The 18,839-nt window shown below is 38.7% G+C and overlaps 1 protein-coding gene across 1 annotated transcript in view; it reads right to left on the bottom strand.

The window, feature by feature from the left end:
* TLE4 (TLE family member 4, transcriptional corepressor) overlaps nt 1–18,839 on the bottom strand; it is a 95,869-nt gene that overhangs the window by 55,498 nt on the left and 21,532 nt on the right. Inside the window, 2 exon segments of the mRNA XM_041396282.1 lie at nt 719–793; nt 8,802–8,864. Coding sequence (XP_041252216.1) covers nt 719–793; nt 8,802–8,864 — 138 coding nt within the window.

The following is an 18,839-nucleotide window of genomic DNA, read 5'->3' as shown; positions in this document are numbered from 1 at the left end:
CTCCAGTTATAAAATATAAACACTGTGGCTGCCCACACCTATAAAATCTCTGTACTGGGCTAACACCACTGTCAGCAAAGGCTTTACAAGAGGGGCTCCATGAACCTGTATTTATAGATGACTAAGAGCAGGACACCTATAAGCACAGTGGGGATTGAGTTTTTCTGCTGCCCATCTTGGTTGTATGTTTGGGTATTTTGGTTTTGGTGGGCGTCTTTTGGTTGGTTGGTTTGGTGCATGGGTGCTTTTTTGTTTTTTTAAAGTAACAGCTATTTTTTAATGTAAAAATAAAAAGTCTGGTTAATACTCAGAGTCTTGAACCAACACGCAGAAAAAGATGCGGACAGCAAGGATGGGGAAAAAAGTCTATCATCAAGGGTACCTGTTACCATGGCTGCAGAAGCAGACTGGCAGGTGGTATGCAAAGGAAACAATGTTACCTAAATAGAACAACAACAAAAAAACAGGAAAAAAACAAATACTGAGTCTGCTTTGGGGAATAGATACAACACAGACATTAATTACCCCATTAGTCTTCTTAGCACAGTGCAAGCAAAAGTCTTCAGGTAGTAACCAGCTTTTATGAAGGTCAAGCTACTGAACTTCACCACTGCCCACAACTTTTGCCCACCTGATGGATATGAGTTCATGCAAGAGAGAAAGAAAAAGAAAAGCTATTTACAAACACTATCAGAGCTAAAATGGAAAGACCACATACCCCAATGATTGCGTTCAGTTCTGCCATGGTCACTTGTTTGGCACGCTCCACAGCCTGCACCACTTGTTGCTGGTGCTATAAATGAAGATCAGAAACAGAATAAAATTATTTGTTTTCTAAATTACTAAGCACAAATTCTTACTTTTACTGTCTTTATTTGCTTTTCTAAGACATGCAAGATCTGAAGTAACTGTTCTCTAACAGTCACGTTGTGTGTTGATAAGCAAAAATATATAGGCAAGGGGAGGATTTTTATCTTTAAGCCATTACATGCTGGGGATTACACCTGTGCTTCCCAAAGAGCTCTTTCACAACCTGGCTAAATGGGAAACTGTCTTCCTCTTGTTCATCAGCACAGTGTGCTTTTGAATTTAAATGTCATCTTCAAATGTAAGCCTCTTTCCTTACAGCCGTGGAAGCTTTATGAATAAACCCCACCCAGTTTTGTGAAAATAAAGGTATCTTTTCAACAAGTACAAGGCAATCACATCACTGAAGAATATACAGATTCTCCTCCTAGATACATTTCAAAGCAGCCCAACCATGAAAAAAAAATTTAAAATGACATTCACAAATCTGTCAAACATGTGAAAGAGAACTAATTATTTCAATCTCCAACATGTAAATTTTAATAGCTTTTAAAGGTCCATCAAAAACACATGGTCTAATTAACAACACAGTTTACAAGCTCCAGTGGTTGTATCAGCTTGAGTGATACTATATTCCTGCACTAAATTCATTATTGCTGAAAGCTGACTGGTATTTATTTGAAAACATCAACTACAAACAAAATAAGGTTCTCATCTTGCAACCAGATCCATGGCTGTTCAGACCTCCACCAGTGACAAATTAATCTTCACGGGCAGCCTCGCAGAACCAGCATGACACAGAACAAATAGGTGCAAGGAGGGGTCATGGAGAACTGCAGTGTGATCTGCACTGAGAGTGAGACATCCTTGATTTACAGCCACAGTTTGAACAGAAAAAGGAGGGAGGTCCTGACAAGCTGGAGAGGTGCAGAAACTGTAACAATGAAACATCAGCTTTGCATCAGATGTTTACCAGCACAAAGTTTATGGGAAAGGTTGAGAAGGTCCCTTTAAAGTTTCAAGTTTGTCCTCCCATGGTTGTATGGCAGAAGGGAGCCAAGGTACAGACCATCTTGTACAGCAACTCCTCCTGTGCATCCTCAGCAGAAGCAAGAAATTTCATAAAATAAAACGAGGACCCAAATCCTCAAGACCACCTCCAACACAAGAGTTAGGTGAAGAGCATTGGGACGCCCCATGAAGCGCCCTAAGCCCACTGCAGGAGGGAATCAAAAGGGGCTGTAAAAAAAGGGTGCTGCTACTTCAGGGGCTTGGCAGGCCCAGATTTCACAATTCTCAGTGCAACACACAAACAAAAATGGCATTTTCACTTACAAGCCCTCTTGCATAAAACTTCTCAGGGCAAGGAAAAACAAACCTAAAAATCCACCCATAACTGTACGTCCTGGTTTTGGCCTGTACAGAGTTATTTTTACACAGCAGCCATGAGGTCTGGGTGTGTCTGGGTTGTTCTGTTCACTGCCTGTTGCCTATTCACTGCCTCAGGGCAAAAATAAGGGACTCTTGGTTGGGTTTCCAGAAGAAATGGCTTTTGGTCCAGGAAAGCATGGCAGCTGGAGGGTCTGTCTTTCATTGGTTTTTGGTCCTGGGCTTGGTGAGCAATTTTGCTTGCACATCAGCCTCTTTCTATAAATTTTTTTATTAGCATTGTTGCTGTTACTGTCTGTTTTCTTATCTCATGGCTGTTTCCAGTAATTTGTTCTTATCTCAAACCCTAACCTCTGACTTTTTTCTCCCTTGGAGGAAGGTGGTGGGGGAAGTGGTTGGATGGTTTTCTTCTTAGTGGGAACATTAAACTGGGGAGTGCCATTCCTAACCAACGGCACTAAGAAATTTTGATCCCAACTTAGAAAAACAGATAAATGCAAGTAATGAAGGTCATAATTTACAAATTCTCCTGGAAGGAAGAAAATGGTTCTAGTGTTTGTTTGTTTTTAAGCAAATGAAGGAAATGACTGGAGACCACTTAGAATACTGCTACTTTTCAGGTGTAAACAGAATCATAGAAGTTCCGTTCAGAGTTTCGTAAAACTACACTGCCAATATAAACCAAATCTATCCAATCTGTCTTATAAGAAGACAATGTAAAGCCTAAAAAGTAGGTTGAACATCAGCAAACAATGTTCTCGATATTCAAGAAAAAAAAATTTTAAATTAAAAATCCAGTGTACCCCTGCCACAGACACCAGAAAAAAGAGAAATTATGATATTCAAGCACCAAGTTCCTGATAATGGGTTATCAGCTCCAGGTTATCACTTATTAAGGATAGGTACAGCTTTCATCAATTACATAACTGCAAGCCTGGTGACCCATGACTCTGTATGTCAACAGGGCGATTATAAAAATTACACCACTATTTTCTGGTAGAAGTCATTCACACCATGGAATTTTTCATTAATTCATTGAAAAAAATCCCAAAAAAAACAAAGCAGAGGTTTTAAAATATTTACTTTTTAAAATAAAAGCATTTACTGAGAAGTTTATAGTCATCTTTTCTTTCCTACCACAGGCAATGCTTTTTTCACTGATGTAAAGAAAGCTCTTGTATATATGAATGTTCTACTCCAACATCAATTTACTAAAATCCTACTTCCAGGGGAGGAAATAACTTCTAAGGCCTCTACAAAAGCTGGCCTAAACCAATCAAAATTATTGCAGAAATTACTTCAATTTGCATCCAGGATTTGGAAAATAAGTCAACTCCATAAAAGTTAGAGTATTTTCTATTCCCTTACAGCAAAGACATAAAGAATAGCTCTCAGAAGAATTTGGGGAAAATGTTATTTCATTCTTAGCTCAGAGGAAGAGGTGAAGGGATGGACTACCAAAACCCCACTTTGAGATTTCTGCCAGAGCAGTCACACAATCCATCTTTCATTAATTCTAACAGGCTTGGGATCAAGACTTCACAGAGAGGAGAAAACTCAAGGGCCTAGTAACGCTGAACCTAAATTAGGTACAGTAGAGACTATTAAAACTCTCCTATTGCTAGCTGCTTTAACATTGATTTAATCTTCAGCGGCTTTGTATGCAAAAGACTCAAAATAGATGGTCTGTAATTAGCCTTCCCATCACTTCCAGCTCATTGCAGCAACAAGGAAGCACTTCCTCAGCTCCCAAAAACACCAAAACACCCAGGGTCGAGTGAACCTGGCACTACTTCAAGTTACAGACAAAAACCATACACTTGAGTGAAAAAAGGCGCAGGAAATCCCATGCAGGGTTTTGAAGAGCTGTCTGCTCACAGCCTTCCTGAAACCGGGCTGGGGGCTCTGTTACCGCCATGGCTCTAGAAACAGGTGGGGACCTCTACACCTAAAGACTGAGCCCAGCTGGGTCCAGGGCCCCACTGCAGCCCAAAGCCAAGGTGAGGGGCAGGGAGCCCAGGGGCCTGCTGAGCAGGATGGCAGCTGGCTGGCCCAGCCTGAATTGGTACCCAAGGACGGATGGTTCCAATACCTACCACATGTGCCCGAACACGCTCCTGAGCCAGCACACCAGCAACAAGCAGCATTATGCTAAAAACCAAGCACTACACATCCGCCTGTCCATCAAGTGATCGTGAAGTGATTTACAGCCAAGTAAAAACAGCAACAACAAAAAAGGGTTACTTTTTCCCCAACCAAATATAGACACGGGGTTGCAACTTTCATACACATTTAATGCTAGCCTTCGTCTGTGCACACAAGCAAATGACAGATCTGGGTTTTTTTCAGTTGTGGGAAAACAGTATCTTGCACTGCATTTAACATGCCAGAGCAATGAGCTCAACACCCTGCCCCACCTGTCATGCAGACTAGTATAGTACTGTTTCTCCTTTCTAACTTATTCTCTTGTTTCTTCTCCCCTTTTTGCATACTATAATGAGCAGTATGCCTGTACTTGCCTGATTTTGGAAAAATCACATAAGTCTCACAGTGTGTAGCAACAACTACAGAGACCACAAAAAGAATCTAGGCTTTTTCACCGTCACACTGTCTCCCCACACAGTTGTCACCTAGCCCTGGCTTATACATAAGCACTGCAACATGGTGGAAAATTCCCGGGCTTTTTATACCATGTCAGAGCTCTCCACAACTTCCAATGACAGGGGGAGCTGTGCTGACAGCAAGTGAGTGGCCAAAATTCCCCCAGGCACAGACACAATTATACTGGTGTTAAAAACCACTAATTACAGCCTGTCTTCAGGGTCACCACCACCATCCAAAACAAAACTCACTGAAAAATTTGCTTTGAAGAAGCAAACAGCCTCTGCTATTTCTTACTTGTATTATTTTGTTGTTATATGGTATGTTTAGAGGTAGTACAGGTCTTGCTTAAGAACTACAGCACTGCCCTTCTTGGAAGTCCTGTCTAGAGACAGCACAATGAGACCTTTGGCCATGCCAAAAATGCTAGTGAAAATTGGAAAGTAAATACACATCCACCATGGAACACAGCACTCACTGTAAAAGCTGCAAGGGACAAGGTGGGTCACTGCATCCAGGCACCATAACTCAGACAAGATATAATAACTACTTCAGAAAAAATGTGAGACCATTATAAGCAATATATGCATAAATTGCTAATGAAATGCATTCCTTGGCAGAAGGATTACAGATCTCTCAGTTTCCTTGCATTTACTGTTTAGCTCTAGTTTGGGGCAAGTCTGAGACGGAGGCAAATAATTCTGTCTTCTCAACCTCACATCTCAGATCAAAAGCTATTTCCTCTCAATCAGTACATAAGAACTCCCGCTCTCCTTCTACATAATGGATCGCATACTCCTCATTCAAATTTACTGGACTTCAGAAACACCTCTAGGGGAAGTACGTACAAAGAAGAGCAAGCTTATTATAGTCCACATAAACCTCTTAAAAGAAAAACCATCAGCTGATATCAAAAAGTTTGATAAGACTCCAAGCATAATTTCCTTTTGATGTTTACATGTTTGCATGCCAGTGCTTTGCATTTCATTATACTAGAAGGTGTATCTGACTACCTTAATGTGCATAGGGAACTGAAGATGAAGATTGTTAACAAACAATCCATCTAGCTTGTTATTAGCTAGTTCACTGGCAGTTGGAAAGAAAAGTGAGCCTCCCAGAAAAGTTTATTACAGCCTCCTTCAGCCTTCCAAAATTCTTACATTGAGGCATGTAAGTTGACAGGGACCAGTACCTGCTTCTCAAGCAGCTTTTGCAAGTAGCGCTGAGCTCCAAGTTGCCACAACTACAGCATTTGCTGTACATCAGCCAGCTTGCATGTATTTCATGACTAAATACACAGACAGTATTTACTCAAAAGAAGGTGACTGTGATAAGTATCTCCAGACACACTGAAGAAATGCCATTATCCACTACTTGAGGTCATTCAGGACTTAGACCACAATAACAGCCAAAGGTTGCAACCAGCCACACATACTACCTTGAGCACACAGGAACTAGCCCCAGCTTGAAAGCCACAGGGTTGTGGAAGTGTCAGTCATCATACTCTGCTGAAGCTGGTAAATTCAGTTGAGAAGTGTCAATTAGCAGAGGCACTGTCTATGGCTATAGACATAAAATTAATTGCATTGTACTGGCTAGGTCATTCAAGCATGGGAACACTGAACTATCTACCAACTGCAGCAGATAAAACTAAATTAACTGAATGACCACAACCTACAACCATACAGGCACCCCTTTCATTTTATGCAATAGGAACTACTTTGAGCATACTGGTATCTCACAGTATCACAACAGAGGTGGAAAATGACTGTTGCAGCACAGGAAGCCCAAAACCACAGCAGAAATTGAACACACATTGCTCCTGAGGTCCATCTCACATTTTTGACCACAGAATCACTCTTTCCTACAAAAATGGGAAGCTTGTATTTCTTGGTGCTGTTATTTACAGTCTGCCTAAACTGGAATGAATGTAAAAACAAGGTACCACTTGACTGTGTGTTTAGGCAGGTTAGAAACTTTGTTTTAAATACATGCTTAGGTGATGTAGAGCACAATAAAACTGACTGAGGCCTGGAGAATTTACTGAATACTTTACTGGACTGCCCCCAGAAACAAAGCAGACAGTAGTACACAGTAGGGTGATGTATTATAAATGCATCCTTTTCACAATATCTCTAGTGATTTTGCCCACAATTTCTTACTTCTAAGTGAGTTATCACAAGCCATTGATTCCTTACAAAGTTAACAAGCAATAAGACAAGTTAACCTGGTGCTATTATGAGGCAATAATGTTGCCATCAGTGCATGCAACCGCTGTACTTTGTTCATTTTTCCCTCAGGCACAATATAAAGAAGCCTGATCACATTTTTCAGCCACTATTCCACAATTAGACTGCATGTAAAATGCATAAACAGCAAAAGCATGCTGCAATTCAATTCTCTATTAATCTGGATGATGAAATAAAGAGACTTCCATTAAGACATTAACTTTTTAAAGACACAAATTAGAGAGAAACCAAGACTATTAGTATACTCAAACCTGAAGCTCAGTTCCCTTTTGACACATCAGTCTATGCCAATATATACTGATTTAAATATGTATTCTTACTTGAAGAGATCAAAAAAATCATCAAGATTTTCCTAAACCCATTACAAAAAAGTCACTGGCAGTTGCACTGTCAAGACACATGAAAAGCTTTTTTATGCTTCCCTTCTCAATCCTTCCCTGCTGTCTATATATGGTATGCTATCTCTGAACAGCAAATAAAACTGTGTAACTACACCCTATAGAGACTCTGAGGCAGTCAAAGTACAAAACAGCTACTTGTTTTAGATCTGTGAAGGACTTGAATTCTGGTCCTCCAGCAATGGAGCAAGAACATGACACATCCTTTAGTTTCCACAAATCCATCTTAATAAGCAGAAAGCACAGTGGCACTCACAAATGCTGTCAGGTTCTAGTTTTGATGGCATAATTCTTGTTTCAAACACACACAGACACACACACACGTGGCACACACAAAGCTCATTAGCTGAACAGCAACATGGAGCACGCAGCCTCTCACTGGCAGCCAGCTGAGCAGCTCCCTTGAAAAGCACTGGCGTTTTATGTAACTGAAAAGCCAGGAGGAAGTCACATCGTGTTCTCAGGCATGACGTTTTACAGATGCAATACATAAAAATACACCTTCCAATTCTGTCTTTGCAGCTACATATTGTATTGAAATGAAACCATATGCTAAACTGATGCATGCTAACCTGCACCAACAGATCCCAGTGTCCAGTCCTTCCTTCAGAGGGTGCACAAGGGAGGCCATTATGCACCAAAGGTTTCCTTTCATGAACCACACTTCCTATTTTACACACGCCAGTTGCTCAGAAGCTTCCTCATTAGCTCCCATCTACGGCCCTAAATCCCAGTGCCTTTTAAATTATCTACAATGCACTCACAATAATACTAGCAAATCATAATTTGGAGAAAATTAATGGTTAGAGAAATTAGCTCACAGTGAGTTTCAATTTTCTGTTTATATTCCCCAAATACACAAAAACATAAAAGGATTTAAGGTAGGAAGTAATCAGGGATACAGAGAGAAAAAAAGCCAACATAAAAACTGTGTTTCTATGCCTGCTGTGTTGAACATCACTATTCATGTACCAAACAGAAGTTTCTGCTGAACTTTAATGTTCATTGCCAAGGATGTAGCACAAATTATGCCTTTCTCGCATTTTTGCAAGCTGTCTTTGATTTCAGACACACAAAATCATAATTGCAAGAGAAACTACATTGTACGTTAAAGAAAAATATTTAAACTAAAATTCTGCTTTGACATTACAACACATTCCGTTTCATAAATATATCTAAATTATATTACAATATATTACAATAGGCTTGAAGATAATGATGATAAAGTGATAAAAGCACAATGGAAAGTCACGTACAAGAGATCCATAAGGAAATAGTTTCAACACAAAGTCCCACTTTTGTAACAGATACAATGATGCAATCGTTCAGATCAGAAGCAGTACAAATGACTACCTACCTCTTGGGACAGGAAGGGAATGACTTGTGCACATATAGCATTCAGCCTCTTGACAATTTCTGCCTGCAAGTCACAAGAAAAAAGAAGTTCAATTACATAAATTCTCAAATGCGACTGTCACCCATGAACCCTAAAGGGACATTTGTTTTCTTTCAACTCTGGCCACTCTCTGGTTCTCAAAATAACAAAACTGTTCGCACACGGATCCAAACGTACTTAGGAAGCTAGTAATTTCTGGCTAAAATATTTTTCTTAAAAACCACTATTTCAGACTGATACAAAGAGTAGTTAATTTTGATTACACAATCACAGGAATTTAAAGAACAGAATCTTCAGGAGATGTAACAAAAAAGATAAACAAAATTCATTGTATCAAACTGAACTCTCCTATGACGCAAAAGAAAGGATCACTTCAAATAAGAGCAATGCCATTGTAAGCAAAGGGAACAAATATGCCATTTACTTGTAACAGTGCATATCATGAGAACATTAACATTGCAATACACAATCTTACTGATAATCATTCTGCCTTGTATTTCAGAAAGGAATACTGCAGTCTTGTAGCACACGTCTGCCGTTATCTATTCTTCTGGTTAGTAGCAGTCACTTTCATGTGGCAACTGTAACCACAAATTAATAATACACGATGTTTTATTTTCATATCAGAGATCAATTCTCTGTATTTAATCTGAAAATCTCAATAGAGACAGAGGAGATCTGTTTAAATAACACAAGAACTACAGCTCCAGAAGAAGCCACACAGACTTTCCTACCATAAATCATAATTTTCTTACACTAAATTCTAACCAGGATCAGTTCCTCATTTTACGATCAGACAGAATGCTTTTCCTCTTGCAAAGTCACGAATCATGGGATGAAGACATACTAACAGGCAATTTAGCATTCCTTCTTCTAAAAGCAAACCTTCTAGCCTTTTTGCTACGCTGTCTTTTAAATGGCAAACACTCAGAGAAGAATCTGTAGATCAGAAAGGCTCACACGTAGCACTAAGAAGTTCATATAAAATAAATCTGGATTCAAGAAATATTAGAGTTAGAGAGCTATGTAACCAGCAGACATGGTTTGCAAGAGGTAAGAGCACATGTGAAACTAACTCTGCCCCCTTGTGCATACTGTGTGATACACACAACTTAATATATGCTATTTTGGAATACATTTTCTCCCTTTCTCTGAAATCCACCTGGAGTCCCATATGCTATTTATATAGCAATTTCTATGCTAAACTGTACTTTTATCTCCCCACTGGTCTTCACTGTTTATGTAAGGCCTCATATCAATAAATCTATGCATTTTAATGATTTTTTTTGTATTTGTTTACTACATCTTTTCTAAGCAGCATAGGTACCTTATAGATACTTTATACTATGTTCTGTTCAGCAAAAATCTAAGTTATCCACAAATTTCAAATACATCTATAATACCAGATATCCCACAAGGCAAAACTTAAATATTCTTTTAAACAGACAGCATTCACTGCACTGTTGACAAGGTAACTACTTGTTACACACAGCAGCACAGGGAGTGACAAGTTGTGTGCACCTAAGCTTCTGCCAGAAAGGCTGCACAATCCAATACAGCATTACTTGAATAACAGTATTTGATTAAGGAAATGTAGACTGTAATATAAGGCACAGCTGTAAAGTACCTGTTCTTAGTGGCTCAAGCACCATTAGTCTAGTTATTTCCGAATTTTGGGTTCCAGCCACACTGCTATTTTTTATAAGAAATCTCCTGAGTGCCCTAAAGCCGGAGAAAAAAAACTACACATTTTATTCTTTAAGGCTTTTCCACATGAGCAGAAAATTCCCCAATGCCCCTGTCTTGGCATAAGCTGAAGCCACTCTGACCTGCATTTAAAAAAAAAAAAAAAAAAAAAAAAGCACATCATGCTTCCTTCTGCTGCAAAACAACTCCTCCCCATCTTTAAAATGGCTGTCACAACCTTGCCCTGCACAGCTCGATGGGGGTAGCCTTTGGAAAACTCCTTTTCTACCACAGCTACATCAGCTAGATACCTTCACTGCACTGCTAAGGAACTGAGAACAAAACCAGCTTGAAGTGCCATGCAGGAGCTCAGTATCTAATTTTAAAAAGCTTGTAGATTCATAGATTTTAAGGCCAGAAGGGACTGTTACAATTGTCTTATTTGACCTCCTGGGTAACACAGGCTGTAAAACTTCACTGGCTTCCCCATCAAACCCGTAAATCACTGTTCAGCTAGAATATAGCTTAGTCAACAAAAATAATTTTATTCAATTCACTTTGAGGTATTTCTTCTCAAGTAAGGTACTCAACCATAGATATTTCAAGTTATTTCAGTTATGATGTTTTTCTTTTTATCACTTCTCTCCCCCCTCCCCAAAATAAGTATGCCTCTCTTCCACTGCTCTTCTGACCAAAATGTGGCTGAAATATATTTGCTCAGTATTTGTATCAAAATTCACCTCTGGCAGATTCCAAACCTGGGAAATATTCAACTAAAAAGAATTTCCTAAAAAGCTGTAAGTAACTGAAAGCAGGTGGCTGAATATGCACAGTTACACAACGGCAATAAATCTCTTGGTATCAATCCCACTGGAGCGCAGAACGAGTCCTTTCATGCTGTATTCAGGGAAGTGAGCTGATGGAGACAGCACCCAGCTCAGCCTACGGAGAAGAAAAATTGCTAAAACAGCTTCAAGTGATGTCAAAACATTCCTCAGCAGAGTTTCTCTGCTAGGCCAATCACAACAAAGCCAAAAAGCCCTTGTTATGCCAAAGTGTTTACATTTTTCCCTTATTAAAACAGTCTTCACTTTCCCTAACAAAAAGCTTCCCCAGTTGCACGGTTGTGCATACAGTTACCATCCTCCAAAATCAGGCAGCAAGGAAACAGCCCAGCTGAGCAGCAGCAGACTGCAGAGACACAGCATGACTGAGACACAGACTGCCTACCTTTGGAGACCACATGCAGTCTGAAGGCATAAAGGAAAACACTGTGTACACGCACAAATGATAGGAAGGTACACGTTCTGTACCAAGAAAAGTCTCCTACCAGACATTTTCACACGGTAAATATGAAGCACACTCTGTCTCAATACTTCCACTCTTTCGACAATTAACTGCAGGAGATAATGCCACAGCAATAGGCTTGATTGCCTTCCACAAAACATACAAGAGAAAGGAGTTAGCTGCCAGAAGCTAGTTGGGTGGGTTTCTTGAGATGCTGCCCTGAAGCTTGAAGGTGTAGGTACTGATGACATAGATTAGCATCTCAGTAGACCTATTCCCAGTACCCCTGGAGGAAGCCTGGAAACTCATTCTTCTTTGCCTAAGGTACAAACTCTGACACAAGGTAAAGCACAAATTCACATTTCTACTCCCACACATTTTTACAACCCTACATTTGAACAACAGCTTAGGATTTCTTTTTTCTGTTACACATCAGGTCAATGGGTTTTTCATGATCAATCTAACTGCCAGGAAAAGGAGAAAGTATGATTTCATAAAATCAGGCATCCAATTCCTCACACGGAAAGTCAAAGTTGCCTCGGAAACACGACTGCTTCCACAGTCATCTAATTTTACCTCTTTTGTCCCACAGGACCAGGCTTTAGAGAGGCTTCATTTATTTACAGGCCTTTCCACTGGGCTTCAGTTATCAGCCAGCAATGCTGTGGACACACACACTTCTAATGGCCTATGTTTTGAAACCAAGTCTAATCTGATGGAGCAGTGCCCAAACTCCTTTTCCAGCATAGCCATTAAAGGATGTAGGTTATTGCTGTTGTCACCATTGATATTTGTCATTGTAATGTAATTAGGGCCCTAAAATGATGCATTACAGCCCTTGGCACAGCTTCTATTAAAATCTTTTCTTCTGCTCACTGAACTGCGACCTGCTTTCTGATGAATAACAGACAGACAGCTTTAGGGTGAGGAACAGATTCATCAAAGTAGTATTTTCCAGCTCTGGAAATAAAATAAATAAATAAATGAGTACAAGGGCAACCTAAAAAGAAAAACACAAGGGAGGAATGAGGGGGAAGGAAAGCAAACAGCATACTTGAATTTCATCTGACCACTTGAAATTCTGATTGCATCTAATGAATCTTTCTTAGGACAATATATTCCTAGCCTGTGAATCACATGGTTAATCAGGGCTCTAATCTGCTATCCATCAACCTATGCCAGCACTGTAAATTCCAATTACATTTATAGGTTATGTGGGTCATGCATTCCCAAATAACTATATTCACGGATATCCCATGTAAACTGGCATGCTTTCTGAAATGCTGTTGTTAGTGTTACTGAATGTTACAATACTATTCAAAGCTTTATGAAAGCTCCTGATAAACAACTGCTAAATTATTGCCTGTGGTTACAGCGTGACGCTCTGAAATAGCATTAATGGCCCAATAAAAGGGCAACTGTTCATGCCAAAATATAAAAAAGATAGCTTTTGCTGCCACAGTTTGTCAAATCTTTTAACAAACACCGACACTTCTATTACTCCTTTTCCTGAACACAGAAGATGCTTGGTTTTGCATAAAAACACACCAGCATGGAACCAGAAAAGACGAAGGAAAGGCAGAAAGGAAACGCTTGTGCTCGAATCTCCTTTTTGCTTATGTAATGCAAGATTGTATTGTTTGCATCCTTTGGGAGACACTGTTTTAAAAATTTTGATCTCTTTTCATTGACACTTACATGGCACCATTTTAAAAAAAAAGAAAGATTAAATATTTATTAACTACAGTGTTAACTTTTTTCTTTTTTTCTGCATATAAAAGATGATAATAAAATCACTGTGCCAGAATCTGATCCCAGTTAAGTTATGAAGACCCATATCAATTAACAGCCCCCTCCCTCACCATTGTTGCAGGGATTCAACACAAGAACAAAACCTTAAGTTTCTGATTCAGACAGTGAAATCTTTTTGACCTGATGGTGAAACGGTACCTTATTTCCTAAATACAACCAAAAAACTGGCATCTCAAGTTCACAAATGCCTATAAAGCGTTCTGAAAAATGTTCAAAGGTAAGTCTGTAGATGAGACTATACCCTAGGCCCCTTGAGGTGGCCCAGTCTATGAAGGGGGCTCAGTAAAGCTAGTCCTTGGAGTACAAACATGACTCCACAGCTGTCAGCTGTTGGAAAAAAGGAGCATGTGATGGACCATTAGAATCCTAAATCCCTTTCAGGATGGCAACATAGTGGGTTAATTCAATTTACCCTTGCTACACACAGCTAAAACAGGACATAAGCACTCGGTTAAATATGTTCACATGCCTTAATTAGCATTTTAGCATATGTCCCAATTCTTAGCACTGATGGAGATTAAAAAAGAAGCACGAGTCATAAACTCCAGATATGAAAATGTTCAGAAATGTTCTAATGGATAGAGTTCAGAATAAATTTGTGGCTCAAAAATACCTATTTGCTCTCCCTTTTTCCTGGGAAAAAAAAACCATAAATGATTCTGTGGAAAAAAGAAAATTAGGATTTTATTTATAGCACATAAACTTTGGGAAAATATTCCACTATATTTCACAAAGTTCCATGGTTATTACAATTATAAAAAATTGCTGGTAAAGAATTACCACTGGAGGCTCTAGGTTTGTCAGTGGAATGGAAACAAAACTACTATATATGTATTGTTGAAATAAACCAGAATAATAAAACATTATTGGGAAACCCATTTCAGCAGCCAGTAGGAAGAAGAATATATGCAATTACGCTTTCAGAAAAATAATCTGCAACAACTGTTATTTCAGGTTTAATTTGTTCTACACAATGCAGCCTTTGCCAAAAAGATCAATCTAGTTTATTAAGTGCTTACCAAGAACACATGCACACACCCTAAACAAGCATTTCACAAATTAGTGAGAACAAAAAAACATTATTACACTGTATGAAACATATCATGATTCTGAATAAAGCAAGCAAAAAAGCTAATCTTAGTATTTCACAGAAAATTAACTCTTCATTCATAAAGAAGAATGTGTTTTGTTTTAATCACAGACTTTTGTCTGGAAATGCTTACTCCAGTTCTACAGAACTGGAGGAAATACTACAAGCCCTGAATATGAAATTTCTCTTCAGCCCTAAAGGAATGGTGTTTGGAAACCAATACACAAAGAACCTACCCTTGTAGTCAAAGCAAGTGGAGAGAAAAGACCTTCTTACCTCCTGTGGTAAGAAGGACACTAAATAAAAAAGATCTCCACCAAGCCAATTGCTGATGTTTAGGAGAAACAATTTTAGCAATGCACATACAAGTAACCACCAACACCAGACTTCCAAATAACCACAAGTACCATTCTCCACCTCACTTTCCTACCAACTTTTTTACAAACATCCCAGCTAAGTTCACAAAGTGATGTAAATTTCCCTTTGCAAGTTAATTTAGTGGTTTGTATGTTAATTTATTTGCCTATTTTGCAAAAAAAATACTACAAACAGCAGCATAAGCAATAAACTGGAGTGGCAGACTTCTCAAAATCAATTTTCTAATGTACATACTGCTCTGTGGGCTGCTGAAGTGAATTGATAAGACACAGCTTTTATTTAATGTCTCAAGAATCACATGGAGCTGAACTGAGCATGAAAAGATACATCCTGAATCATTCATGATTAAGACAATAAAAAGCAAGTCAAGTAGGGTGAGATACAAACATGCATCAAGCCTGTCACCTGACGAAGTTGATGGTATTTTGTTAAAATCTACTTACATCAGCAAGTAGGGAAACAGAAATGCACAGGCTGGAGATTACCAAAGTTCTTCAGTGGCTCAGGCAGCCATAAAGCTGCATCCTGCCCTGATATATGTACCTGCAGAGCATCCAAAAAAAAAGCCTGCAAGTGGAACTTGAAATGACAAAGACCGGCTTCAATTTCCCTTCCTCAAAGGCAGCAGGAAACACTTGCTGAAAAATCAGACAGAAATGAGTAAAAGGACACTGCCACAGGAAATGCTGTTTCCATCAGTAGAGCTTTGAAGTCCTCTTTAAGGTACTATGCCTTCACCTACAAGCAATCCTCAGCATTTCACAGCAATACCTTTTTTGTGAAATATGTCCTCATTACATAGGGATGAAAACTTTCCACCACTCTCTACCAATTTTTAAACTGTGACTTCACAGTTAAATAAAATATAGAAAAAAAAGTTTTAAACTTATAGACCTATGGCACCACACTAGGCAGCTTCAGCTCAAAGTTCAGTATTTTGCATCTGTTCCCTAGCTGTAATAGTTCATAATTTCCCATTTTAATCTTTCCTGTAACTGCTGAAAGACAATAGCACATGCACAATCTCTTACTACCCAATTTCTGTCCTCACACTCACTGCCAAAGAGTCTGACCACAGTTCTGCACCTGCTGGAAATGGCACAAGCCAGTCTGAGCCTGTCCTTGCAGCTATATGCATACATTGGTTTTAGACTCCAGTTTTAATTTAGTTAGGGGAAGAAGTCTCCTATGTATGTATTTACATCACAAGGTTTTTTACACTTTGTTTCACAGGAGTGACAGGAAAGCTAGTCAGAAAGGAATATTGCAGATCAATAGTTTTAATTTTCTTATCATGAAAATTAAACAAAGACAAGAAAAGACTGAGAGAGCAAAAACCTGTTCTCTGTAGACCTGTGTTTAACTTGAGGTGGCGGCCTTAACTGCTCTGAAAAAATAAGGGGGTAAGATTTCACCTTAGAAACGGTGAAAATATCTAGCATTTTAATCTAAAAGAAACCATGCTTTTAAAATTTACATATATTGTGCTTACAAAAGAGGGTTCTGATTTTTAAAAGATTAACGTTACCACAAACACTGCAATAATTTTCCCACTACAAAATGGATCCATCAATGTCCACTTCTGACCCTCACCAGAAATTCACTTTTGTCTGCAAATACATATAAAGGAAGACTCAGAAGTAGCTATAGGTACCCATTATCTTGCATCCACTCTCAATATTATGGCTACACAGCTTACTCTGGAGCAGCATGCTTCGAATGTTAATCACTCAGTAGCTAACACTACCAGAATTGAGAACTGCAAAGATTGTGACAGATTTCCAGTTACACCTAAAAAACTTATACCTTACAGTTCTGATACATGCAGAAAGCACTGCAAGTAGTGGCAACATACAACAGTATGCAAAGAAAGAAAATTAAGTTTCTCCAGCAAGTGTTGTGCTCTTACAGGTTTTAATGAACTACATAAAACCAATCAATAAACTGATAAAAGCAGCAATCAGAAGTCACCCATAAAAACAAGAAATACAATGTGACTGCTGAACTCAAGTTTATTTTCTTCCAAACTCATCTGGAAGCCATTAACAGTTCTGCATCAGGAACAAGACTATTATTTCTCTTCCACCTTTGGTTTCCTTTGCCTGCCTCAGCCCTGCAAGTTAGGAAAGTGGAGTCCGTAGTTTGTCTGATTCATTGATAGTCACACTTGATTCTGTTTGCTTCCAGAAAAGAAAATACTAAGAATAAACACTCATCTATTTGGTGCATTTGTTAATTCCGTTTACAAGAATTCTCAGAGTGCTTGGAAACTTTGCTGTGCATTGCCTTCAATTATTCATTTCTTCTTCCTACCCAGCAATTTCTCAATACATAACAAACAGCAGTCAATTAGCTAAAAAATTAAAAGAAAGAAGGTTTTATTTAAAGGAAACAACATTGCAACTCATAGCCATTACCATGAAAATGAGCAATACTCAGATGCAATTTCTTCAGATTAACACAACAGATTTTAGTGTTTGAAACAACAGATAAAAATATTGCCCCTTTTAAGCCAATACAGAACAGCACAATTTTAAAATCCCTGAAAGTTGTAGTGCAGTTGCAGAATCCCAGTGCAGTGGATTCTGTGACAACAGTATTTTCAAGTTTTGATTTTGAATCCTTATAAAGATAGAAACTCAAATAAGATGTTACTCTCTTACATTTTAAACCAACTGAAGTATGATACCTGCTAATTCTTTCTCAAGATAAAGAAATTATTCATACTCTATCAAATCCCAGTTGCTGGAATAGAGTGTTCATCTGAGAAGCAGAATACATTTAAGACATCTATCTCCCTTTCTGAACTAAAGAGTTTTTGTTTGTTAAATCAACATACTACAAGTGAAAGTTTACTAAAATACTCTGACTGCATATGTAGGACATATTTCCTTTTACTCCAAATTTAAATACAAGTTTCAGCTTCAGGCGTTGGCTCACAATTTCCTCATGCTTGAGATGGCAATGCCACAGACCTACAGAAGCATCAGCTAAAAACTTCCAGTGCTCTGTAGGTCACGGCAGCTTGTCACTAGGAGCTTACACCATGGATGACACAGCCAGTGAGGATCCCAATTCCCTTTCTCTGGAACATGTTGCCCTGAGGGACAAGGGACAGTGCCATGGAGTTGGGGAGCTGAGCAGAATAGCCAACAAGTAAAGACTGGACATTCCACACTTGACACATCTCAGTATCGTCTCATGCTCAGATGATACTGATTCCTATTTGCATTTTTTAAGTAAAAGACTTGCTGCAGCAACCAGCTCAACAGGAGGGGATTCCTGATGCAGCAGAATACTGCTTTCTAAAGAGGAACAACAAAAAAAAAAGACCTTCGTTCCAAATTCAATTGAGAAGAAAACATTGATATGAATTGTCATTGCTCATAATTTCAATCATCGTTCATCATAACTACCTCTGCTGAAAATAACTGTTCTAATTTCAGCATTTCTGCAATTAGGATTTCTTGCTGTTTTTCCTCCTAAGTGAAGGACAATGAAAGAATAGGTAATTTAAGCCTTTAACATGTGAATACCTAACAAGTGGTAGTTTCACTAGGGAAATACCTCTAAAATAATCAGGTAGTTTACAATTCTCTTTTCAGCCTTCCTAAGAAGACATATTTGCGAAGCAAATGCTAAGACATTTGTAAGACATGCATGCTTAACATGTTCACAAAAATTCCCTCATCCAAGACAGCTGGATGCACTAAGAACATCCTGATGTTCAATTCATTTGAATGGCA

This window comes from Onychostruthus taczanowskii, unplaced genomic scaffold (assembly GCF_017590055.1).
Source record: "Onychostruthus taczanowskii isolate IOZ18803 unplaced genomic scaffold, ASM1759005v1 scaffold129, whole genome shotgun sequence".
NCBI classification, from domain to species: Eukaryota; Metazoa; Chordata; class Aves; order Passeriformes; family Passeridae; genus Onychostruthus; species Onychostruthus taczanowskii.
This window is presented reverse-complemented; position numbering and strand designations above follow the sequence as displayed.